Here is a 25,751-nt window from a genome sequence, read left to right as displayed (position 1 = left end):
CGGCAGAGGCGTGTGCACTGTACGAGATCGAAGTATTCAATGATCCATCACAAAGCTGAACATACAAAGAAGGCGGGGATGTAAAACAGAATCCGAGAACCTTGATCGTGACGTTTGTCTATCAGAGGTAAGGTCATCTTATTCTGCGACGCCGTAAAAGCAATGATTGTATCAAAACAATGAAAAATTATGAAAAATTATTTTTAAAAATATTAACTATTTAAAAAAAAACAATCTTTTAAAAATCTTCAAAAATTATTTTTTTTTTTAATATAAAAATATATTTTTTAATGATTTATATTACCTTCAGCTCAATCATTGTTTTCAATAACTAGTGCATAGGAAAAAAATGTTATTAAGTAAATATATTAATTTTAGTATTATTTTCTATATTTAAATAAATATTAGGGAGGAAAAACTAAATATATATACTTAATAATAAAAGTAATGTATGTAACATTTTGATTATTGTATGTGATTCTTCAATTTGGGAATCACGCAGGTCAAAATAAAATGCAAAAATGATTAGCGATCACATATTTATCTCAAGACAAACGAAGTTAAAGAGATTTTTCTGACATATTTAATTAAAATTTTTTATTTTTGAGAAAGGGGAAGATTTTAAAGATTTGCTGAGCTTCCTAGCATCAATATCTAGCTAAACTATGTTTCAAAACCGACAAAATTGTCCGTGCACAATTTACATGAACTAAGAATATTAAATTAATTAAAAAATTATATTTAGCACTAAAATTTGCTGCAGACCAAAATAGGCAATCTTAATTTTATCTTTATGTTTAAAACATTTATTAGTTGAAAAGTTTACTTACTATTATTGTAAAATTTGTAATCGTTGATAAAATATTGGCTACACAAATATATTAATGTATTTTATATTGCACAAGTTATATGTGAATATAGATAAAAAGCTAATATTTTTTGTTAGCAAAAATTGAGTGGTTCCTCAGTATGAGTTCAGCGAATGTCCCTTTACAAAAAAAAGAAAACGTTATTTTATTTTACTTATTAATTTTCAGTTAAAATTGAAATAAGTTTTTTAATAAATTATAAGTTTTTTTTCTAAATGTATCTATTATATTACAATAGAGTTTGAAAAAATTTTATTCATCTGCATTTTATTTATTTGCACTTTTTGTATCTAACGATGATTAACATTAATGTGTTTGTGACATCACGTGATTATCGCAGTGATTAAATATTATTATTACTGTGTACAATAAAATTATTCTTTTTTGCTTTAGCAAAGTTATGTAATAATTAGTTAAAAAGATAAAAATTTAATAATATAGTTAAAAAATTTTATTTAATTAATTTTTAATCATTTAATTTTTAACTTTAATTAGCTATTTTTAAAATTAACTTTAATTTATTAATGTTTTTCTTAAAATTTACTTACATGAAAGAAAACACTGTAAAAGAATATATTTCTATATAAAAAAACATTTTAGTTGTTATTCAATATAAACTTAATTTAAAAGTGAAATATGAAATTTATTTGATGATCTATATTATAATTAACTTAATAATCTAATTTTTGAAAAATACTATTTTCTGATTTAATATAAATAATGCTTTTTAAAAAATAAACTTTAATTTAATTTCAATTAATTTAATCTTTTATTTAACTAACGTAACTTTTTTAAAAGTAAGTTTCTTGTTAATATAACTAAATTTAATTTATAAACTATTAATATTTTAACTTAATTTAGTTTTAAAAAGTATTAATTCACAATCTCAATTACAATTCAACTATAAATTGTACTACAATTTATTTTAATGTGTAACGTGCGCGGTATATTAATAAAGTACGTCAAATGAATTGCAAATTTTGCTTTTTTGTGCAGAAACATGCACAAAATATTTGAAAATTGTTTTTCTGAACACGTGTCTGTAAATGATTCATATAATTAACATAAACTATTTTCTAAGATGTTTAAAGACAAAAACATATTTAAAATTTAATCATTAAAATTAATAAATAAGATCTTATGCTCTTATAAACTTGGAAATAGCAAAAAATATATCCAAAATAGATTTTTTAAAGTCACATGTTGGCGGAGAAAGGAGATAAAATTAATGCCAAAAATTTTATTATATTTATTATGTTTTAATGTTAGCAGAATTGTGATAATAATCCGTCAAAATATGCTAAATTTAATCTACAAGTTTTGATTGAAATATTAAAATACAAAATAGAATGTCAGCGTTAAATAAGATACTTCTTGACTGAATAATGCTAATAGTATACATATATATCATGTAATATAATATTCTGTAATTTTACGTATTTTACTATTTGGACAAACATCTCAAAATCTTAAAGAATATCAAATTGTTTTCGAAAGGATAACATTAAACATTGATACTCACTGTTTCAAATGTATTTGTTTATGACATTGCTCAAATTTATTCAGCCTCTTGATTGTTAACACAGACAACACGCAACACTTTAATGATAAAAAAAACCATTTGAAAAAATGTATAATAGTATCTTAGATATTATTCCAGAGTATCTTACATCCGCATAGTTATGATGCTTTGTAATTTTGTATTATTATCTTATGTAATCTATTTCACATATTCTACGTACATCTAAATTATCAATGGTGTTACGTCTACGTCGGAAAAAAAGTTAAAGTCAAGAATAGTGTACGAAGACAGAAAAACTAATTTCAACATGACATTAAAATTACTTTTAATTAACCGATTAACTCAATCGGTAGAGTTACCAACATTAATTTGATATTCTATTATTATTTTCTTGAGATTAATACGTATCAAAAACTTAATTTTTTTTAAATTATTTTAATTAAAAAATTACTTAATTATTAATTTACAATATTCTATTTTAACGAAATATAATGTGTAGAAAATGAATAAAAATAAAAATAAAAATAGTATGATCAATTTTTAGTTTTGTAATTGACTATTTTAAAATTAATCGGATTTATATCAGAGATAGTTATCCGATCAGAGTTAGATCATCCAATATCGTCACAATTTATCGAAAATTTGTGAATTGTTAAAATCATACCATGCAACATATCACTTATCTTCTGTTGTATTTTTCTGTTGTGTATAAATCGCTTACAAGAAATGCCGCGAGATTGCGACAGCCACAAAGCCAGTAATGCTGTCGTCTCATTCACTGAAATATATATATTATAACTTTAGCTAATAATATTTCTTTGATGTTCCTTTGTTGTATTTAATTATTATTTTTATATTTATCCGTTTGTTATTTTCCAAAATTTAAGAACTAGACAGTTAAATAATTGTACGCTAATAAAACTGTAAAAAAATAAAACTTTAACATGACATTAAATCAATCAAATTTTTTTTTATTAAATTGAAACGAATAAAAATAAAAGTAACAGAAACAACTATTTTTGTTACAAAATAATTAAAAATAATTAAAACTATAACTTTTCTTTTAATATACATACATCATACATTTTATATATTTTTTAAGAAATTATCGACTCTTTTGCAAAAATAATTGATTTGTATAGTGTGTTTCGAGTTTATTGAATTCATGGAGCTTTCGTTAGCTCGTTAAATTGTAGACATTCACATTTACATATCATCTACATCTATATTACACATAAGAGAGAGAATATGTGTCAGTTTTAACGTTTTATGAATTAATTTAATTACACTCAGTTATACGGGCTATTAAAGCATTGCATTATTAAAATAAAAACTTATTATTAAAATAAAAAATTATTTAAATGTACGATAACTTATTTATATTCAAATAATATAAAATGGATTATTTATTATCAAATAATATAATTTATCTCTCTTTGTGTTTATACTGTACAATTCTAATTAATGTCTGTCTAAATACTAGTTAATGTTTTTAATTTTTTTTAACGTATACAAGTGTCACAAGAATCTCAAACATTACATACCGAATATGATCGAATTCTGGTATTCACTAAGAAGAAGAACGAACAACTTCAGGACACAAAATTTGCTTCGCTGTTCGTTTGTTCGTAGATATATACTCAGCTTTATACACACCTTTGATTTGATCAAGATTATGATTAAAACAGCATGTAAAAATAAAAAATTGTGTTTCTATTTGGTACGGGAGAAGTTTTTTTAATTTAAAGCACTTGCATAATTTTCAAGGTTTGTTCATGACCTACAATAATAATTTCTTACGCAGAAATGTATAAAAAAAATTATACTCAACATTTCGGCCACTTTTCGTAACTTGCAGAATAATAAATAATACCGAACACATTTTTAAAGCTTAAGATTGCTTAAGATCGTTTCGCAGCAATTAAAATATGTTTATTTAGGCTTGGTTGCATAAATATCATTTTGATTTTAAGAGAGACTTGAATATATGTATGTCTTTGTTTATTTAGAGAGAAAGATAAGGAGAGACATATATTTTAAGCTTTGCTTAAAATAAAAACAATGGCTGCGTTCAGCAAAAAAAGCAGCTTTGTAACTGTTGTAAAATTCTTCAATACGATTGATTCTTGCTCTTAGTTTCCATCAGATCTAAATGTATAAACTATAATCATATAAAAAATTTTACAATATAGCTTCAAAGCTTCTTTTTCTATTGAACACAACTAATATGGCATAACTTTAGAATGCGTTCCACTTAACGCTCGCAATGACCGTGGAATTATTTCACCTTTGTTATTAAATATTCAATATTATCAAGATTTAAAAGAATATATTTTATACGCGTGCGCGCACACACGTAAATAAAGACAACTAAATTAAAATTAGTTGAAACCTAATGTAATGTAACATCACGATAAAGGATTGATGTATATCTCAGGGACTCCATCGCAATTCTTTTTTCTGCGCACCTAAAATTCTTACAGTAGCAGAGTACAATTTAAAGACGAGAAAGCGAATGAGAGGAATCTGCTTCAACATTTAGGAAATTTCTATTTTTAGAAGCGGTATGCCTCTTGTTGGGCATCGATCGACGGTTTTTTTCCGTCTAGGTAAGACGTATATAAGGAGTCGGAACTGGAGGATGTGAGTTAGGGGAGACAAGGAAAGAGAGAAAAAGAAATAGAGGAGAGAAGTGAATCTCTCTCTCTCTCTCTCTCTCTCTGTCTGTCTCTCTTTCTCTGTCTCTGTCTGTCTCTTTCTATTTCCTTTTCTCTCCTTTCTCGGAGAGGGTTGGTGGAAAAAGGGGGTTGTTAGAGGTCAAGGTTGAGGCAAGTGAGCTCTTCCCTCTCTTCATTCTCCTCTCGTATATGATCCTCATTCTCTCTTCTTCTTTCACTCTTTCTCCTCTCCTCACTCTGGATAGTTTCCAAAAGTTGCCGATTTTCGTACGTTGTCTTCTAAGCCGGTGTCAAGGGTCGCCGAACTTTTGATCCAACGAAGTTAATATCGGTCCGATAAAATCAACATGATACCTTATATGACGACAGAGCGCATGACGAGTGATGTCGATTATTTTGTAATCTCACTTCGCGGGGCGTCTGTAGGTGAAGAAACAAACCGCGAGATTAATCCATGTCCTATATTTACGGCGTAGCATGTAGCCATGCTATTTACAGCTCGGTATTGAATTCATAATTTGTGGAGTTCGTTTTAACAAAGTCGCGTCGAAAGTGAACCGCGCATTCTGCGTCTTTGGTATATTTAAGTATGTATATGAAAGCAAACCGCGAACGCGAACATCCGAACTGACCTGGTTGATAATGTAACGTTGCAGAGATTAAATAGATTTTGTTTCGTTTACAGTCGCAATTTCGTTAACAACTTTGATTAGAAATTTTCTTTTAGCCTTTATCTTTGTTAGCGTTACAATCGAATCGTGATCATCGCGACTTTATAAACGAACGATTGTGATCAATGACCACCGGAAATGCCAAGCTTGTTCATGCTATATCTTTGAAATTCTATTCCAATGATAACAAATCAACATGCGCGTTATCAACACTCGTTAGAATGTAATGGTAGGTTCAAACTCTCTTACGTTTTAATTAATAGTCAACTTGAATCGTAGGCTGAACTTCGTTTCAAATAAAATACTACACTCATGGCACTTCGAAATATATACAAGGAATTTCGTATTTAGAAATAATTAAGTTATCAGTAAGGCATCTTTCGAAAGTTAAAATCATGAAAATATTTTGAAAATAAATTCTTTAAGAACAATTTTATAACTCTGTAATTTACAAAATTTTACTAATACATTATAATGTTAAAAATATTAGCCTTTGCTCATTAGATTTCTCGTTGGCCGTGAACTACACTGCGATACTTTATTCTAAGAACAGTAATTTAAAAAACGAAAGAAGATGTATCAGCAAAGCATTGACGCAGTAAATTTACAATCCTCTTACTTTCAATTTTTTACAGTAACTTTTTTTTTAAAAGGTCAATAACAAAATGAATTGTTTGACCTGTGGTTTGGACGAAAATAGGAGATATATTCAAATCTCCTATTCTTCGGGCGTTTCAACCTTTCGGTGACACTATCCTTGCACATTCATTCTATTCAGATGTAAAAGAAAAAAAAGGGACATTATGCAGAATATATGAAAGAGGAGATTATGTAAAAGCCACGTGTCCATTGTTATATAATACTTACACTCGCCTCGGTCAAATTGTGCAGTCAAACGAAATGTGACTCATTGCACACGCACTACATAGATAGAGATTATACGAGAGAACATGTATCGCATTTCACCATGACAGATAACGAAAATATAACTCTCATAAGATTAACTGTAGATGTAATTATTGCAAAAAGCTAGCTATTATATATAGATTATTTGCTAAAGACAGCAAAAGGCGTAATTCTCTTTTGAAAAAGATAACGGTATTGTAATCAATATCGTAATAAGTCATGGAAGCGATGATCTGCGATGATTTTTCGCTATCGAGGCGACGAAAATGAAACTTATCAAAAGCCCACCACGTTAAGACTGAGTTCATTCGGGATCAAAGAAATCTTCCGTAAAGAACGCTAGAGTCGCGGAATTGCACGCGCTATCGGTCATACGATTATTGAATATATAAAATCGGAATAATGATAACACAAGGTGCCTTTCTTTATTACTTATATCGCATACTGCCTTTATTAAATAAATTTACAAAATTATTAAATAAATATTTCCAGAATTAGATTCGAACTGAAAAAATGGCATTTGTTTCCATATTTATTGATACGTGAATTTTTCGCCATACTTTTTCACCGACTTTTATTCGTGGGAATTCGCAAAATTCTAAATTACGAAATGACTCCTTTGTGTTAACGTTTTTACCTTTCAAACCTATAAGTAAACGAGAATCTATAAAATATCCGCATGCCAATGTTTCATATAATTATTTATATTAATTATAAGATTATGTTACATAAAATATAATTATTGCATGAATAGAAAATGTTATATTATAAATATATATAACATATACATATAAATATAATATGAAATAAACCGATCAAATGTTAAATGTCATAGATTGTACATCTTGCTTGTTATGTATCTTAATGCGAGATAAGCTTATTTTTATATGCGAACAATCTAAATGCGAATCGCTTGTTATTTTCGTAGGAAAAAAACGTGAACTAAAATTTCCGGGATATAAACATTAGCGATTATATACTTATGTCGATCACATGTATTAATGATATGAGCACAAAGGATCGCATTATCAGTTGTTCGACTTTGATGTGTACATACGCATAATGTGATAAAAAGTCACGTTAATTAGACATCTATGGATACTGTACGTGCCCGGTTCAATAAACCCGAGAACGATATTGATCTAATTTGCAAAAGATATCGAATGTAACTTTGGTGACGATTAACGTATGGAAACGAGCAAACGATGTTACGTGAATTCACAAATAAATAACGAAATAAATGAATAATCCTATTATACAAATGATTTGATAGTTTGATTCATAAGTACATTTGCCAATACATACATTTATTCAAGAAACAAAAACTCTGCTTGAAAATCCAATTCTCTCTCGCAAATGTAAATTCTTTTTATTAGAATGATAAAGGAAGTTATTATTACTGCAATTATCAAACTGCAAATTTTTTGTATTATTTGTATCTTTGTAAATAATAATACACTTTATAAATTAAATTTTTTTAACTTGAAAATTATTAATGCTTTGATATCATGAATAAAAGCTATGCTTTTAGACAATAGAGTAAAGAATGAAAAGTAATGCTGTACGATATTACTGTATAATATAGTAGAGTATAAAATAACAGTGATAATGATATACTATAATGCAGTAGAGTAATGAATGTCAAATAGTAACGATGGAATTATTGAAACATATGCATCAAGCATTTTGTAATAAAATTTACGTGCTCTTATTCTAATGAATCTAAATGGATCACGAACTTGCACAGTGAAGTGCGATATTCAAGTGAGAGAAACAAGAAGTTCATCAAACTTACCATTAATCTTGCGTGTTATTTTACAAATAATCCGGTCAAATGACTTTCTATGGATTATGTGCTGCAACAAAGCATGCGTCATCATTAATATTATTGAAGTTATCATAAAAAATACAATCACTTGTATTATAAAAAATACAAGTGATGCATTACTTCTTCTGGTAATGTATATTGATGGGCTATTCGTTCGATAGAAAATCGGATGAATAGCCCATCGATATATATTGCCAGAAAAAGTAAGCATCACTTGTATTTTTTATAATACAAGTGATTGTATTTTTTATGATGACTTCAATAATATCAATGATGACGTGGATGTGTGTGTGTGTGTGTGTGTGTAAAATTTTTTAATTTAACTTTTTCAAAAATAAAGATCTTTATCTCATACAAAAAAATACAATTTTTTTTTTTTTTTTACATAAAGGAACTAATTTTTTTGTGATTGTATCGCGAATTACTCCGTCTAAGAATTTTAGAGACGTTTTTCTAAACGTCTACAATGTTGAATAAAAAAACTAATGCACTCAAAGTTTGTCTTATCTAACGCACGTGTACGTATAATTTTCAAGTTTGTTAGCATATTTGTCAGTATTTGATTATTAATTGCTATGTAGATAATATCGTACTCTTAATTTTAAATGTTAAACTGCTGATATTGATTACGCCACAGTGACATGAAGAAATTTTAACATTATACCATGAAGTTTTGGTATTATAAATTATATCTTATGTTAATGGATATCGCAACAATACTGAATTGCGAAATACGTGAATTAAAATGATACAGCAAAAAAGTCTCAAAAGATTAAATAAAACAGATATTTGTAGATTTTTATTTCAAGAAATAGTTTCTGAGATAAGGGCTTAAAGTTGGTCAATCAGAGATTACGTTTAGGCGCTTGGTAATATTGCTGACTCACGAACATGCAACTGTCTACACATAATTTGTAATTAGCTTTAAACCAAAAACTGTTTCTTGAAATAAAAATCCGCAAATAGTTTTATTTAATTTTCCGAGAATTCTCTTGCCATAGTACTTCGATTTGCGAATTTCGAAATGTCCTGTATATTAGTATTTTAAATATAAACAGTTATATAACATGAACATATTCAAGATATTACGAAAAACGATTTACAAGAAGAATTCATAACATATGCGTTATGTGTCCGACGAATTTTTTTGCACTTTTCTTTAAGATTAAGATTTAAAAAAATTGTTTTTCTAAAAAGAAATGATAAAATTGAATCAAGTATATTTTCTGTTTTTTCCTTTTAAGTTGGACCACATAAAGTTAAAAAAAAAACACTTTTTCGCACTAACGCGTATTCACTAAAAATATTATCACTGATTTATTTTATATTAACTTATTCTCTCATTGTAACTACTAGTTCTTTAACTTTAGAATATTCTATTTAAATAAAAAGAATTATCTGAAGATGAGAAATGTACAAAAATAGCCTCGCAATACCGTGATACTGACTAAGTAAATTGCTGTTGACGAATTAAGCTCTGATCGTCATCTTATGTTTTAATTGCAACAGAAAAATCGTGAATTTCGTCACACTGATTGATTATGCCCCACCTCCTTTAGAAATTGTTTTGCATTAAAATAATCTTAAATACAAAAAGGCATCTTCTGCAGCAGCATTACAACACTATATATACAATATTATTACAAAATCGTGACTTATTATTAACCTTGGTTCCTTATTTTTATGAGATTAACGACAAAGAAGAGTTGTTTACAAAACAGAATCGATGAAAACAGAGAACATACATTTGTTTTTCTTTTTTTACATTTGACGCCAATGACGAGAAATTTAAAAAATGACATATGCTTCTTATTTGCTCTTCATTAAATCTTCGCTATTACTCAAAAATTATTGCAAGTTGAATTTAATGCAATGTAAAATAAAAGTAAAATAAAAGTTTTTTTTTATCAAATCCTAAATTTTTTCAATGAAAAGTAGTATATATAGAAGGAGGAATTCTTAAATAAATCATTAAACAATATTTTCAACAAAAGTCAAATTAAATCAATTCGCACATACACATATGCAATATATGTATATGCACACATGTAAATATTTTAAAAATTTATTTAAACATTCTTATGATCGAAATCTATGTTCGATATTTAATCCTATATAATTATAAGATTCTTGAAATATTTAAGATTTACGGCTGATATGTTATAAATTATAATATAAAATAAATTGTATAAAATCAGAATTAAATTTATAAAATTTATTGTTAAATATCTGTTGATTAAAACATATATTAACTTTGTATTTATAGAATTTACCATCTTGTTAAATTTTCTCTTTTTTTATCTCTTTCTTTCAAATTAATTCTTCGTGATTGAATGTATTATTATATTTTATATATTTAGTTAATATATTTATTAGGAATAGGAATAAAAATATATTTATTAAGAATTAGTTAATTATTATCTACGAACGCGCTTTAAAGCTTCCTAAATTTCTGCATCAAATATTGTAAATTGTTTTATCTTTTGAAATTTTTTTTTATAGTGTTAGAATGTTATAATTTTATAAATTTTTTATAATTATAATTTTGAAACATTATAAATGTGCATAACATATATGTATTTGTATGATACAACGAAATATAATGTATATGTAATATTTTAAAAAATTTCTTTAAGTTTGTAAACAAATTTACAATTAATTAAATAAATAATTATTATAGTTAATGAATACGGTTTCTATATACAATTAAATGAATGATTTCTATTTATAACAAATATTAGAGATAATAAATGATAATCACTATTACGATTAAGTGTTAATCAGTCACGCAATAGCTTTACATTAACATGATTCGCAACTTATTACACGTGAGTAATGTATGACGTATGAAATGATCAGCAACTTTAACGTCATTAACGTCATTAACTTGACATATTGAATCGATCGACAATTTTGACTATGATTACAATATGTTATTCGCGTTCGTATATAATATATTATGTTTCTTTACGTAACACAAATCAAACTGTAGAGAAAATAAAATGCAAAATAAAACATTATCTACAATAAAAATTGTAGACTTAGATGCTTTAGTAAGTGTATCGAGAAAGAGTTCAGTTTTATATTCTAATTTTCCATATTAGTGTGATTACACAAATTCTCTTGATGCTTTGTAAATATTATTTAGGGTTTCGGATTTCTAATTGGAGATATTAAAAATCAAAATTTAATAATTCCATAGAGTATAACTTTACCATACCATACATTACTATATAATTATCACAGATAAGCTTAATAAGTACTCTCTTTACTTCTATTGAATTTTGTTTTTAAAGTTATAGTTTTTAGAATTTTGCGTTCAAGATTACTTTGTTAAAAATTACTCCAGTATGTAAACAAAAAACATAAAAATATTTAGAAATATTGATTTCACGTATGTATTTTTAAACTTTTCAAAATAATATTGTATAAATAAAAATAAAGAAAATATAAATCGATGTGAAAACACAACTAATGAACAATGTATCTTATTCAGCTGAATCTTCATGCTTATTCGGTGCACAGTTTAATGAACTTTAAGAGTATATAAAATTACACAACCAAATCGGCACGAAGATCTAGTCAAGATCTTTTATTTATACTACTTTTTTGTGAAATTTCTGTTTGATATAAAAAAATAATAACTTTACTGAAAAGAAAGAAACTAATTAAAAATATAATTTTTGTATTGTTTTTTTTTACAAAAAGTTAATTTTTTGTAAAAAAAATAATGCGTAAATTATCTTTTTAGTTTTTATTTTTTCAGTTTGATTATTATTTATGTATATCAAACAGAAATTTTACAAAAAAAAAGAAATTAGTATAAACATATATAAACATATTTTCATGTATAATTATACATATTTACATGTTTTTATACAAATTTTTTAATTTACATATATTTTTGTTTACATGAATTTGGATAGAATTCAAATTATTATACAATTTGTATCACCCCAAGAAGAAAACGAGACCATAAACACTTGTGCAATTTGTTGTAAAACTGGTATGTCATCCTAAAAAAGACTACCAATCCCACTCCACTTTCGCGATCACCGATATATATAAATGTCTAGCCGGTTTGTATACTCTCGCATAGTGCACTTCCATCGAGTGACGATAGCGTTCATCTCTCCGAACGTCTTGTACTCAAATTTCGCAAGCTCCGCGGCTCCGTCTTGCACGAATTAAATTTCCGGCCGTGTCAGGAAAAACGCGACAACGCTATAATAGATAACGCAGAATTCGGCGCTGGGTGGAGCTGAGACTTTCGGAGATAACGCAACTTAGAATCACACTGATAAGCACTTAAGCAACATTATCGGTAAGCATCCAAATGTATTTGTACATTCTCGCGCGCGCGTAGAAGTAAAATTTTAGATCCGAAAGAATTCCCATTGTTAATGTCAGATGCGAGGAGTAAGAGACGATTCTTATGGAAATTTATTTTCATTTCGCAACTCTCACTGATTACCTCGCACATGACGCAATGTTAAATACTTCGCGCGCAAAATGACGGAGCAAATCCTAAGTGATATTCGTCATGAAGATCATAGTGTCATATTGATAAACCAAGAAAACGTTAATTTATCAACAGAAAGTAACAAACTTGTTATATAGTGTCATCACTCCTTTGGACTATTATTAGATATCTACATTCTCATGATTTCAGGAAAAGTTTAAATTTCCAAACTCGAAGATTGATAATCGTTTAACATGGAAGCTGATTTCATTCAATTAGATACCATTGTAACAATAAATGTAATTTCAATATATTCAATATAAATATAATTTTAATGTATATATAATACAACATATTTATACATTTATTTTTTTACTTACACTAAAAAAAATATTTTATTTTAAAATGTTAAAATCTTTTATTTCTATCTTTGTTTCTAATAGTAATACACAATAATAGTAACTAATAATCGATTGGTTATCAAACAGCTGTTACTAAATATTTCATTATATTAACCAAACATTTAGTTAAAATTATTTCATCATGCTTAGTAATTATCATTTAGATTTGATTATTATTACCAAACTTTTTCAGGGTATCAAATACGGATGAATATTAATAAAAGTTATAACAAATATGAAATAAAATGGTAATATGGAGTGAACTTATTGTTATTATTTATTACAGTATTGTGATCATACCGTGCGAGTATCTAAGAAATAAATCTTCACATCACAGTAGATCAAATTATATCGCAGCAAATCAAATTTTACAAACCGATTGATAAAATTAGATCTGCTCTGATATAATCTGATCCTTGATATGAAGATTTTTTCCAGGTAGTAAACACAACTCTTATAAACAGATGAATATTATGTTTACTGTTTAGCAATGTCGAAGGTGATCATTGTATCTTCCGTTATTTATGTTAAACTGCTACGATTCTTTTCGTATGAAGACGAAAATGTGATTTTCATCTACGGCTACTGTAATAGAAATGCCCGAGCTGCTGCAAGAGATTATCAGCAAAGATTCTCTAACAGCAAAGTCTTTCTACTTATTTTTTCTATTAATTTTAATTTAAAAAATTTGTCTTACAATGATGAATATTTTGAAATGGGACAATAATGATACACATGATAAATCGATCTATTTTTACACAATATCACATTAATAGCAAAAATTTCATTTTTATTATAACTTACTGCTCACACAATGAACACAATATTAATAATAAGAACAAGAGTTACGTCTTTTTCAAAAAAATAATTTCAATTGCTTGTGGTATTCTCTAACGCGCGTGTTTCGTCTTTCGTAGGAGCACGTGCAGGGAAGCGGCCGGAGCAGAGAACAGCTGACGGGCGATTCGAATTTCGCGCGGAGTGTACACGCGTGTCACGTGACCGGCGATCGCGCGGGCAGGCGGGCCGAGGTTATAAATAGGAGTAGGCTAGCCGCGGGGAGCCTCTTTCACTTCCCGCTACGCGTCGCGGCGCGTTGTCCGTCGCCCATTAGCCCCGATCATTACGCGGTGTGCCGTGTGCCTGTGTGGAGGCTGTGGAGCTCGTGCTCTCCTCACGCGATCTGATCCGCTCTCCCTCTCGCGCACGCCGTCGCTCGTACGTTCGCTCGCTCGCTTCTCAGGAAGCCCACCCTCGAGAGAAGAGGAGGCCACAACAGGTAACGATTCCGGCGACTCCAAATCTTACTGCACTCCCAGGTGGTAACCTCAGAGCGGGAACCTCGCGCGTAAACCACAGGCAAGAGGAAACGACGACGACGACGACGACGAGGAGGAGGAGGAGCATCAGGCACGTGGAGGAAAGAAGTTCACTCGCGGCCATAACGCACGGTAGCAGCGGGGCTCGGCGATACAACGGCGGTACACCTGGAACGGAACTGAGTGGCGAGCACCCGCTACGAGACGACGAGGCGACAACGGCGGCGACGACCCCGAAACGCAGGAAGATGCCGGAGACCGCGCACCATATGAACGGCTACGCGAACGGCCACGCGCCGCCCGAGCTGCAGCAAGACACCGCGTTCTTATTCACCTCGGAGTCGGTCGGCGAGGGACACCCAGGTGAGCCAGAATCCCTCCCGGATTACGGGGAGGGGGGAATCACCCTCGAGACGGTCAACCCCCCTGAGAGCCGGGCCCTGCGCGGGGTTCGACCCTGCATTATCGGTCGAAAAACGTCTTTTTTATTCTCTCTCTCTCTCTCTCTCTCTCTCTCTCTCTCTCTCTCTCTCTCTCTCTCTCTTACTCTTTCCTTCTCCTTCTCCCTCTCGCTCTACGTCCCCCTGTACCTTGCCGCTTTCCACCACCACCCTACCGCTACCACTAGCAGCAGCACTCCACCATCATGCCGCGTACGTCGCTATGGAGGAGAGGATCACCTCCCGTGATCCGTGCCGCGCTTTTTCCTACCCCTTCGTTCTCTCCCCCTCGGCAAATTGATCTCGAATTCCATCTCCCCCTCCCGCCTCTCCCGGCGACGACGCTCCGCGGAGAACGAGCCTCAGAAAAGGAGTATCGGATCTCGCTCTGTCTCTCCCATGGCTTCTGGCTTTTACTCCATTTCTCGGCGCCCTGGCGCCGCTGTGTGCACATTGCCGCTGGCGGCGCGCCGCCGCCATGTGCTCGCGCGCCGATCGCAGCGCGCGATCGGCCGATGATGCGGACGGATGCCGGCTGATTTGTCGTTCATGCCGTTCGTGGCATTCATGTCGGGATTAGTCATCGCACGAGGATCCCGGATGAATCCATTCCGCCTTTTCCTGTGTCTCGTTTTAGGAGACGCGCGAGACGCTTATAACCGTGGGAACGTGGTTCTTAATCGAGAGCGGGTCCGTTCTTTTCGGACGCTGGAGAGAGAGAAGGTTTCATTGTTTCGTTAGAGCATTCTTACTCCTTGTGGCTTGAATTTTCTGTAACTTTTCCTCTTTCCAGGTTTTCCTTCCAATGCGTCTGATTATCAGCTGTCTGATCCTCGTCGGAATTCGTTAGAAGTTACATGGGTCTAATCGTTGTTAGTAAAATATACAGTACGAGATCTCTGTTGCCAGATAAAAAGAGCTGTTTCTAAAGCGACCGAGGAAAAGCGTTACAATCCTGATCGATTCTTTTAATTGAAATATCGATACGCGACAATGCTGCGGGAACCACGTGTATTATACTTCGTGGGTGTCTACATTAGCATTGGATTAGCATTAATGCAGGCTAATCGAAATTAATCATTCTGTGTTATAGAAAGGACTGTGAGCTGAAAAAACTGGCAAGGCAAGAATGTTCGAGCAGACTGATGTCGATTGAGAAATTTTTCTCTTTTCTATTATTACTTATTCCCTGTTATAGCCTTGCTATTACGAGTCCAACTGACGGCAGAAACAATTCAGCATGAGCAATTGTTCGTCATGCGCAAAAAAAAGTGTTCGCCATCTTCTAGAGTTCTAGATGATTCTCTTCGCTACATAGATGGCGCGATTGGTCGCCCATTGAATGCCATTCGACTGTTGTTTCTTTTGTCGCAATCGATTGACTTCAACGATTGAATTAACATGTTGATCGCCCAAATTCAAAACAATCGACAAACAAGATAGAACTCGATTGTTATAAGCCACGCAATCCTTAGAGAGAGAGAAAGAAACGAAGCTATCGTTAACCAGAACAGAAATCAACTCTGCACATCCTTTTTTCCTCCTTTGTGCCTCTTTATGGTTCTTTTTAGCATTCTGTACCTTGGCTGGAATCTTTTAGAACTGGCCATGAAGGACTAAAACGCTTAAAGTCGCGATATTCTGTCGTATGAATAATATAAATCTATGAATATATAAATACACAATTGCATATGTAATATTTAAGATTAGTTCATGATAAGACATACAAGGAACATGAATATGGAAACGATCAAACTATATAGACAAAAATTAGCTGTATAATGATTATAATATAACATAATATTATTATTTTACATATATATCCAAATACATTAGTTTTAAAAGTATAATAGACACGTGAATTCCAATATGAATATTCATTTTTTATCTAACGACTTCTAAATTGGTACTTATTCTAATCTCCAGTATTACACTCTATTAACTAGATGCAGCATTTGACATGATATTCGAAGATTTTTGTGGAATAAGCAAAAATTATTTTACATATTAAATGGAATAAAATAAATAATATATTTTATATTTATATAAAATATAATAATTATGTACAATAAACAATGAATTATATAATTATATTTATTACATAATATATAATATCATTTTATATGTAAAGAAATTATTAAATATCTTGAAAACTATGTGTACACTGCATGCTCAAATGCTGCTCTCGTATCTCTCTCTCACAAACATTTATCTCTTCTAGATTTAAATTTTATTTTCTCTACCTCTTTTATCTCTACTTCTAACAGAAATTTTTTTAAACATTTGCCATCGGTCATAGAGATTTGTCACTAACCACTGAGCCAGTAATCGATGTTCTTTTTTCTTCTGTATCGCATTTTCTACTTTTTTTTCCAACGCTCGTTTTTTTTAATGCCCTTTTTCAATGATTTCTCATGATTTCTGTGAACCGTAAGTGTATCTACGATTCAGCGATATCTACAAATGGGAACATCACGCAAATAGTTTTTCATAAAAATATCAATGTAAAAAAATCGGGAGCGCAAAACATCGCTTTAACTTGTAATCTTAAATAACCTTTTAAGACAAATTGGTATCTGAAAGTGTTACATAGTAATATTATCAACCTGATAGTAAATTGTAACATTTCATCTGCTTTATCAAACTCCCTTTTAAACAGTCTTGTTATTTAAAAAAAAAAATTGTGTGCTGATAGCAAAATATTGTAGTGTTTTACCTACTTTAGAATAGTTGTTCTAAAAAAAAAAATTATGTGCTAATAGCAAACTGTAGAAAAATTGTAAAAGATTATGTTGGATTTATATAACATTGTTCATATAAATTTCTTCCTGTTTGATATCCAATCTAAAGATGGTTGCTATAAGATTTTATTAGTATCTCCAAAAAATCGTAATATTACAGCTAATTTTAAAACGTTTAATTCATTTAACATGTTCTTTTTTATGCAATTAATTTTTAAAGGTTGCAGTCGTAATTCTTGTACCTTTTAATTTTAATTATTTCGAAAATAACTGAATATCATAATTTATTTCTTCGCGATTTGCTCTTGTATTGCTAATTATCTCTACGGTTTGTTTTCTTTCTTTACATCACGGTTCTAATTATATCAAAGATAAAGAAAGAAAGTTCACGAGTCACGTGTGCGATTTAGGTGAACTAAGTTTGGATTAACAATTCATTACTTTTTTTAGATTATGTTATAATACAGATATAATGAGATATATCTTTATGTCATTTCTTTATATAATAAATTTATTTTTTCTATTCTTTGTTTTTGCATTGTGTACAGTTTTTTAAAAATAAGATTTTAATTATATTTTAATCATGTTTAGACATTATTCTTTTAAATGTTTTGCTCAATAATTTACTGGTATTAGTATACTTATATGTCTTATGTTATTTTTTAGATAAAATGTGTGATCAAATAAGCGACGCCATTTTGGATGCACATTTGAAACAAGATCCCGACGCTAAAGTTGCATGCGGTAAGTTTCGCCAAGACAGTGCCGATTTCTTCGGGCACTTGAACATGTATTACGATATCTATTTATAAATTAGTTTGTATTCGGCCGTGAACCAGTTTTAGGCCGGAACTTTTGACTTGTATATCTGCTGCATTCACAATATTTTGTTAAAAAAGAATATTTTTGAAAAAAAAGACAATTTTCCTAAATCGTAGCTGCGCCTTAGCATTTACTTAACAGTCTTTAAATACAATCACATCATTGAGATATTCCGCATTAAATATATATATAATTTTTTATGTTGACATTATATGTGCAACAAGTGGATTTTAATTATCGTACTTTTTTTTATTTGTTACAGAAACTGTTACGAAAACTGGGATGATACTCTTGTGCGGAGAGATTACATCAAAAGCTGTAGTGGATTATCAGAAGATCGTACGAGATACAGTGAAACACATCGGTTATGATGATTCCTCCAAAGGTATGGCAACCGAAGATATCTTATTAGCGTTATATTTACCCATAATTTCAGTGATGCACGTCTGTCACATCTTCCTTCAATTGTCTCTGACACTTTGTTGGATGCTACTAACTGTATGTTTACGCGGAGAAAGATTAAAATCTTTATACTCGCAACAAAATGACAAGTCATTACTCATGTAACACATGCATGCTTTGTGGCTGAAAAGATAGCCAGCTCCCTCGTCCTCATAAAATCCGGCTGGTTCGGTTCACCTTCATCTCGAATTGTTATGACGACACGTCCGATTATGGCAGAAGAGATCCAAGCACCAAACAAAATATTTGCAATTTTTCTTTTTAATACCGAATATTAATATGATTATACCAAGACGAATATAATTCTTTGACGTGTTTAACTTGGATCTTCCATGCCTCGATCGATCAGATAATCAGTATTCTGCTCATTCACTTTCGGATAAAAAAAAGATTATACAAAGAAATGAGTAAAGACTGTGTAACTTAAGCGTATCGTGGCAGGATTCGATTGGCGTACGTTGAACCTTTTGGTGGCGATCGAACAGCAATCCCCAAATATTGCGGATGGTGTTCATACGGACAAGCAAGAGATGGACGTGGGTGCAGGTGATCAGGTACATAACCCATTCTCAGCCCGTGCCACAGAACAGCCAAAAATAATTCAATGTCAACGATCTGCCTTATTCTTGCTTCTTGTTCTTCCCTCGTCACTCCTTGAAAGATGTTTTCAAATCTGTTTTACTGTTTTGTATGTCACAAGCGTGTGTTACATCTACGTGTGTTTGTTTGCGTTATGCAGGTGAGACTGACAGCATCTGTGCGAATATCTAAACACCATCGCTGTAAGATAATACCGCAACATAATTCTTAAAAAATTCCTTGCAACGAATTCTGCAGGAAATTTCTTTAATTCGGCAGAAGTAATCTCGCAGATAAATTAAAAAACCATTGGAATGTGATTCCAACAAAGTGCCGATATTTAGTTATCATGTTTATAGGAAGTAAGGTTGCATGTACTACGTTCGCATACATATAATTTTGTTTATATGGCTTGCTGTCTTATCTAGAAAGAATTTAACATGCACAAGACAAAAATTTCCAAGAATTTGATTCTATATTTTTCTAATCTTTGTACATGCAGCCGTCGTATTAGCTTTAATCAGAATTATTAACCAGAATTATTAGGATCAACATGTGGTCTGATGATAGCCCAATACACCAAAATGGCGGAATATCGTGCAAGAAGAACGCGTGTCTACGCGTGAAAAACGGTAGTGAATATCTTTATCTCACCACGTTAATGATTTCTACAGGTTTTGACTACAAGCTGTGCAATGTTCTGTTGGCGCTCGACGCTCAGTCACCAAATATCGCGGCGGGCGTTCACGAAAACCGTAGCGACGAGGAAGTGGGAGCAGGAGATCAGGTCAATTAGCATTGTCATCGTTGAATTAATTTTTATCTTTGTTTTCTTCTGTTTTTTCCTCTCTTCTCTTTTGATCGTTTATCATCTCTGCACTATTAAGTATATTTCTTTATAGTAGCTACACAAATAGCATTTTGTCTTCTTTATTTTATTTGTAACCTTAACCTTTCTTCTTATATTTCTTCGCAGATCCTATTAATTCTAATTCTTCTTATTTCTTTGCTAGAGGTGGCGGTGGCATGTGATTGAATATTTCTTCACATATCTGTTGCATTATCACAATAGTATGAATGTACTACTGTAAGAATTGTAAGAAATGTTATTCTGTTGTTAATTCTTTAGCTGAATCTGACATATAGAAACTGCAAAATTAAATAAATATCTAAAATGTACAGCTTGTGCAAGAAAGTTCCTCTAGATTTAAAAATATTTTGTAAATTATATAGTATTAATAATGTCCCCAGTAGAGTAAATTAACCATGACTTTATTGAATATGATTTTAACACATTATTATAAATTTTGTTTATATAATAGACATAATTCAGAATATAATTCTTTGTTAATTGATATCAAATTAGTTAATTGCTTATTATAATTACTGGTGTGAGGTGTAAATAGTTTGTAAATTAAGTTTTTGTTGTCATTTATGTTAATGTGAGTATATTTCCATTTGTATGTTCTGTTCTGTGTGGCACCCTTTATTGCATATTAGCCTTATTGCTTTATATATTCTTTACAATTTTATATATCATAAATTTTATATAATAAATACTGTTTAAAAAGTGCTTTTTTAATCTTTTATAAAGCTTTTATGTAAAAATACAATGTTTATTTTTATATTTTGACGGCACGTAATTTTAAATACTTGTCTATATATTTTGTAATTATACATTACACAAGATTTTAATAACTTCAAACTTATCTCATAAATTTTAGTTAAAATAACTCAAATTCTTCTATCAGGGTCTAATGTTCGGTTACGCTACCGATGAAACCGACGAATGTATGCCACTGACGGTCGTACTGGCGCACAAATTGAATCAAAAAATCGCCGAGCTGAGACGAAGTGGTGAATTGTGGTGGGCTCGTCCAGATTCAAAAACACAGGTTTGATTTCTATATATCTATATATATTTTTAGTTTATCTTAATTAATAAAAAATGCAGAATCTAAGAGAATTTAATGAGATAAAGCAAACAAAAAAGTCGGGATTAATGGAATTTGAGAAATTCGTAAGTGAAAGAGTTGTCTGTATCAAAAGATTTTCGGGTGTAATCGTTACTTTTACAGATACTTTATCGATACTTTTCATATTCAGACTGTACAATAAGAAAAAAGTTTATGGATGATGGTTATTCAATGATTATTCTTTGTATTTGCTACGCTCGAGTGCCGTGATGACTAATTATTTATGAGAATAATCCATCAAATATAATTTATTTACAGTGTTTTTATATAATAATATATTAAAAAATTAATATATAATTATATAAAATGTATATTATGTATGTGATAGGTAACCTGCGAATATATCATGGACCATGGAGCCTGCGTACCTATAAGAGTCCATACTGTTGTGGTATCACTGCAACATAGTGAAAAAATTGGTCTAGATGAATTGCGTAAAGCGGTCATGGAGAAGGTCATCAAAGAAGTAATACCAGCAAGATATCTAGATGAGAGAACAGTCTTCCATGTGAATCCTTGCGGGGTTTTCAATATTGGTGGACCACAGGTATTGCTAAAGTTTCCAATTATATTTTTATTGCACGATGTAATGAATGCAAATGTTAATCATTCTCGATCTTTCACGTTTAGTGATTTAGATAATTAAAAAAATCATAAATGATTATTCGATGATGTATTTTATATATATATTTGCTACTTTTGAATGCCATGATAACACATTACTTTATCTGAGAATAATCCATCACAAATATAACTTTTTTAAAATATTTTAATTTTAAAAAATTATTTATTAAAAAATTAATGTATCTAGATATATTATACGAGATGTATGTTTATGTATGTGATAGGTAATCTTTAATAAAAATGTGTATCATATCTTATAAATTCTGATAGATTTTTGTTAAAAATTCCAGAGTGACGCTGGTCTTACTGGACGGAAGATCATCGTAGATACGTACGGTGGTTGGGGAGCGCATGGTGGGGGTGCATTTTCCGGTAAAGACTTTACAAAGGTGGACAGATCAGCTGCTTATGCCGCAAGATGGGTTGCCAAATCCTTGGTAAAGGCTGGCCTTTGCAGACGCTGTCTTGTACAGGTAAAATTTGCAAGCGTCACAATATTCTTATTGAATCACATGAAACCATTTTTGTAATGTAATTTAAAAAATTCTATATCTTTGAGTGGTGAAAAATGTATGTTTATTTATATTAGGTTTCTTATGCAATTGGAGTGGCGGAGCCATTGTCTATTACAGTTTTCGATTATGGCACATCTACACGTTCTCAAAACGAGCTCCTAGATATAGTGAATAAGAACTTCGATTTGCGACCCGGAAAAATCGTCAAGTACGTATATATAAATAATTTAATATTTTTCTCAAATTTAATATAATCAGTCTAATTATTCTCGATATTTTTCATGTTCAGAGACAATAAGAATAAAAGTTTATAGATGATTATTCGATGATGTATTATGTATTTGCTACTTTTGAATGCCATGATGTTATATTAGATTCAACTGAGAATAATTCATCAAGTATAACTTTTTTCTATAATATTTTCAATCCCGATATATTATATAATAACTATATAATTTATATATAATTCTAAATAACAAATTACAGAAGGAACTAAATTAAAAGTATATGTAATTTTCTTTCTTATGTAGGGAGCTAAATCTTCGCAATCCTATTTATCAACAAACCAGTACGTATGGTCACTTTGGACGAGACGGTTTCACATGGGAGCAACCAAAAAAATTAATTCTCGATGATTGATGAGAGGGTGAATCTTAAATTGGTCTCGGCGTTTCTCGATTTTAGATATCCGATAGAACATCTGTTTCTCTTTCTCTAACTATCTCCTTCTCTATCTCTTCCTCTCAGAGAAGTAACCGTGTTATTACAAATAATGAAAACTAAAGAATTTCGTCCGCGATACTTCGATCTCTGTGTGCCGCAGCCACCACCGAGATCACCGATTTCTTACGCCAATACTTAGAGAGGACTAGGTATAGGCAGTTCTCTTTCTAGTTCTTTTGCCATGAAATACCGCATTATATGTGACAACAGGCATAGTACAAATCTCGTCCATATGTGGATATGGACAATCATTTCTTCCTTCATTCTATTTTCGGTTTTTCGCGTGGTGGTATATCTTTTAACGGCACAACAAACACGTAGACATAATTGATGCATTACGCAAGAAATAAGGCAAGCCTATATTATATGGATCCCATTGTATGTTTCTCCATGTTCAGGTTTTGAAAACTTTTTTCAACTAATGAAAATTAACATCAATTTGATAAGAGGTTGCAAATCGATTCTTTTTCGCAAATATTCTTTACTTATACTAAAATATGAAGAAGGGAAACTTGTAGTGAATCAAATTTTCATCTGAAGAATAAACACAGGCGCTATATTGATATGTGTTTTCAGATTCGGGAATGTAACTGCAGTCTCATAGATTTTTAGCTATATTTGTAGTCCCTCGCACGTACATGAAAGTTCGATACTTCAACTTGATCAACTAATGAGTGGGCTAATTTTTAATTAGAATGCACAGATTATACATTGCAGGTTTACTTAAAATTTTATTTCGCTAAGGACATTTATTGATTTATCAATCGATCTTTCGTGTACGTATCTTCATTAGAATTATTAATCGTTGAGAAAAAAAAGTGTAAATTAATGACAATGTGTCCACGGCATATGTATAGCAAAGAAGGAAATGACGTTTATTCGCGCGTTTGTGAACGTGTTCACGTCATGAAATCACGTTCGCGTTCACGATTTCACGGCAGATAATATGATACCAAATTGGATGCATTATCGACTAGCTGAACCATTGTTAAATATTTTAGGATTTAAAAATCATATTAGTCTAATTGAACGGCTTCGTTGTAAAAATAGTTTTCATCGTTTTATAGTATACCCGCGAATATTGGTAACTATGCAAACGTATTTAATCGCTCCATGAAGTGTACGGTCATTTCCCTCTTTGCTATTGTTTTAACTAAATAGAACAATTGCAGCAGATATTACATTAGAGAAAGCGAAACCATTGAAAATCTAATCCCGGTAGAGGTCCAGCACAGACCGTGTGACGGAGCTCGGAACTGTTGTAGAATTTTTCAATGTTTTTTGGTACAGATAAAAAATGTCCGACATTGTCGGATTTTAATGTGAGAAACATTAGTGCTGTAAAAAGATTTAGTCATCTTCTGGCAGAATTCATGTGTGCGACTTGCGACTTGTAAACCATATCGGCAATATGTAATAGTGCACAAGTTCGTAAAAAAAAAGACACAAAATAAAACGGATTTTTTAATAAAAGCATTTCTTGTCGTTTTGTGTACTACCGTACCATTATACATGCAAAGCATATTTAATCCTCAATCTTCCTACGAATTTTACGCGACGCATAATTTGCACTTAATGGACCAATGTTGCATTTCTGTGAACAGTTTCCCCGATAAATGGCATGAGCTCTGTCGCACAAGACGCTGCGATTAGCTGTATAGTCGTGAACATAATAAGCAATTTTTATATGCATTTGCACGATTATTCTTTAGTATTCGATGATATGAGATGTATAACGTGTAGAATAATCCCTAGCCCCGAATAGTCCTCGCGTGTTCTGCCTTGCCGCGCATTTTGTTAAATTATAGCAATACTTTTACGGTGTAAAATATATTATAAATGCGCGCGTATCCAATGAAGTAGATTATTAATAGCGTACATTATACACATACACACAAACACTAATTTGTTAGTACATTTATTCCAATGTATATAAGATTTTTCCATATTCTCTCCTTTTATATAGAATAATTTTGTTTCATAATATTTTTTCCCGTACTGTTTAAACAGAAAATATATAAATGGCTATAAATATATATAGCATAAAATATGGATTTAGTAAATTAGACGATTATAAAAATAGTAATTAATAAAACAGCATTTATGTGGACATTAATGACATAATTTCATATTTTTTAGTATAGATTTATATTTAGAACTATATACATCAATTATGAATACTCATCAATCTATATCGCAAAGAGTACATGATA

The 25,751-nt window shown here is 30.9% G+C and overlaps 1 protein-coding gene and 1 long non-coding RNA gene across 4 annotated transcripts; both read left to right on the top strand.

Annotated features, from left to right (window-relative positions):
* On the top strand, nt 1–25,646 carry LOC105831902 (S-adenosylmethionine synthase). Of its 3 annotated transcripts, none has more exons than XM_012672362.3 (10): nt 1–127; nt 14,255–15,019; nt 18,504–18,581; nt 18,922–19,044; nt 20,375–20,487; nt 21,452–21,595; nt 22,005–22,223; nt 22,591–22,773; nt 22,890–23,023; nt 23,346–25,014. In XM_012672362.3, the coding sequence occupies exons 2-10, from the start codon at nt 14,905–14,907 to the stop codon at nt 23,452–23,454; spliced, it is 1,218 nt and encodes a 405-aa protein (XP_012527816.1). In that variant the 5' UTR covers nt 1–127; nt 14,255–14,904; the 3' UTR covers nt 23,455–25,014. The 3 variants fall into 3 exon arrangements, with proteins under 3 accessions (XP_012527816.1, XP_012527817.1, XP_012527815.1); XM_012672363.3 differs by lacking the exons at nt 1–127; nt 20,375–20,487 and adding exons at nt 12,588–12,798; nt 19,563–19,675 and having other exon boundaries at nt 23,346–25,646; XM_012672361.3 differs by lacking the exon at nt 1–127 and adding an exon at nt 12,591–12,798 and having other exon boundaries at nt 23,346–25,646.
* On the top strand, nt 15,026–17,777 carry LOC105831904. The gene is made up of 3 exons (XR_001138683.3): nt 15,026–15,819; nt 15,890–16,119; nt 16,190–17,777. It is a non-coding gene; the product is annotated as an uncharacterized LOC105831904 (long non-coding RNA).
* Nucleotides 25,647–25,751: the final 105 nt, after the last annotated feature.

Source organism: Monomorium pharaonis, chromosome 9, assembly GCF_013373865.1.
Source record: "Monomorium pharaonis isolate MP-MQ-018 chromosome 9, ASM1337386v2, whole genome shotgun sequence".
Classification (NCBI taxonomy): Eukaryota; Metazoa; Arthropoda; class Insecta; order Hymenoptera; family Formicidae; genus Monomorium; species Monomorium pharaonis.
Note: the sequence above shows the minus strand (reverse complement) of the source record. Positions and strands in the feature narration are given on the sequence as shown.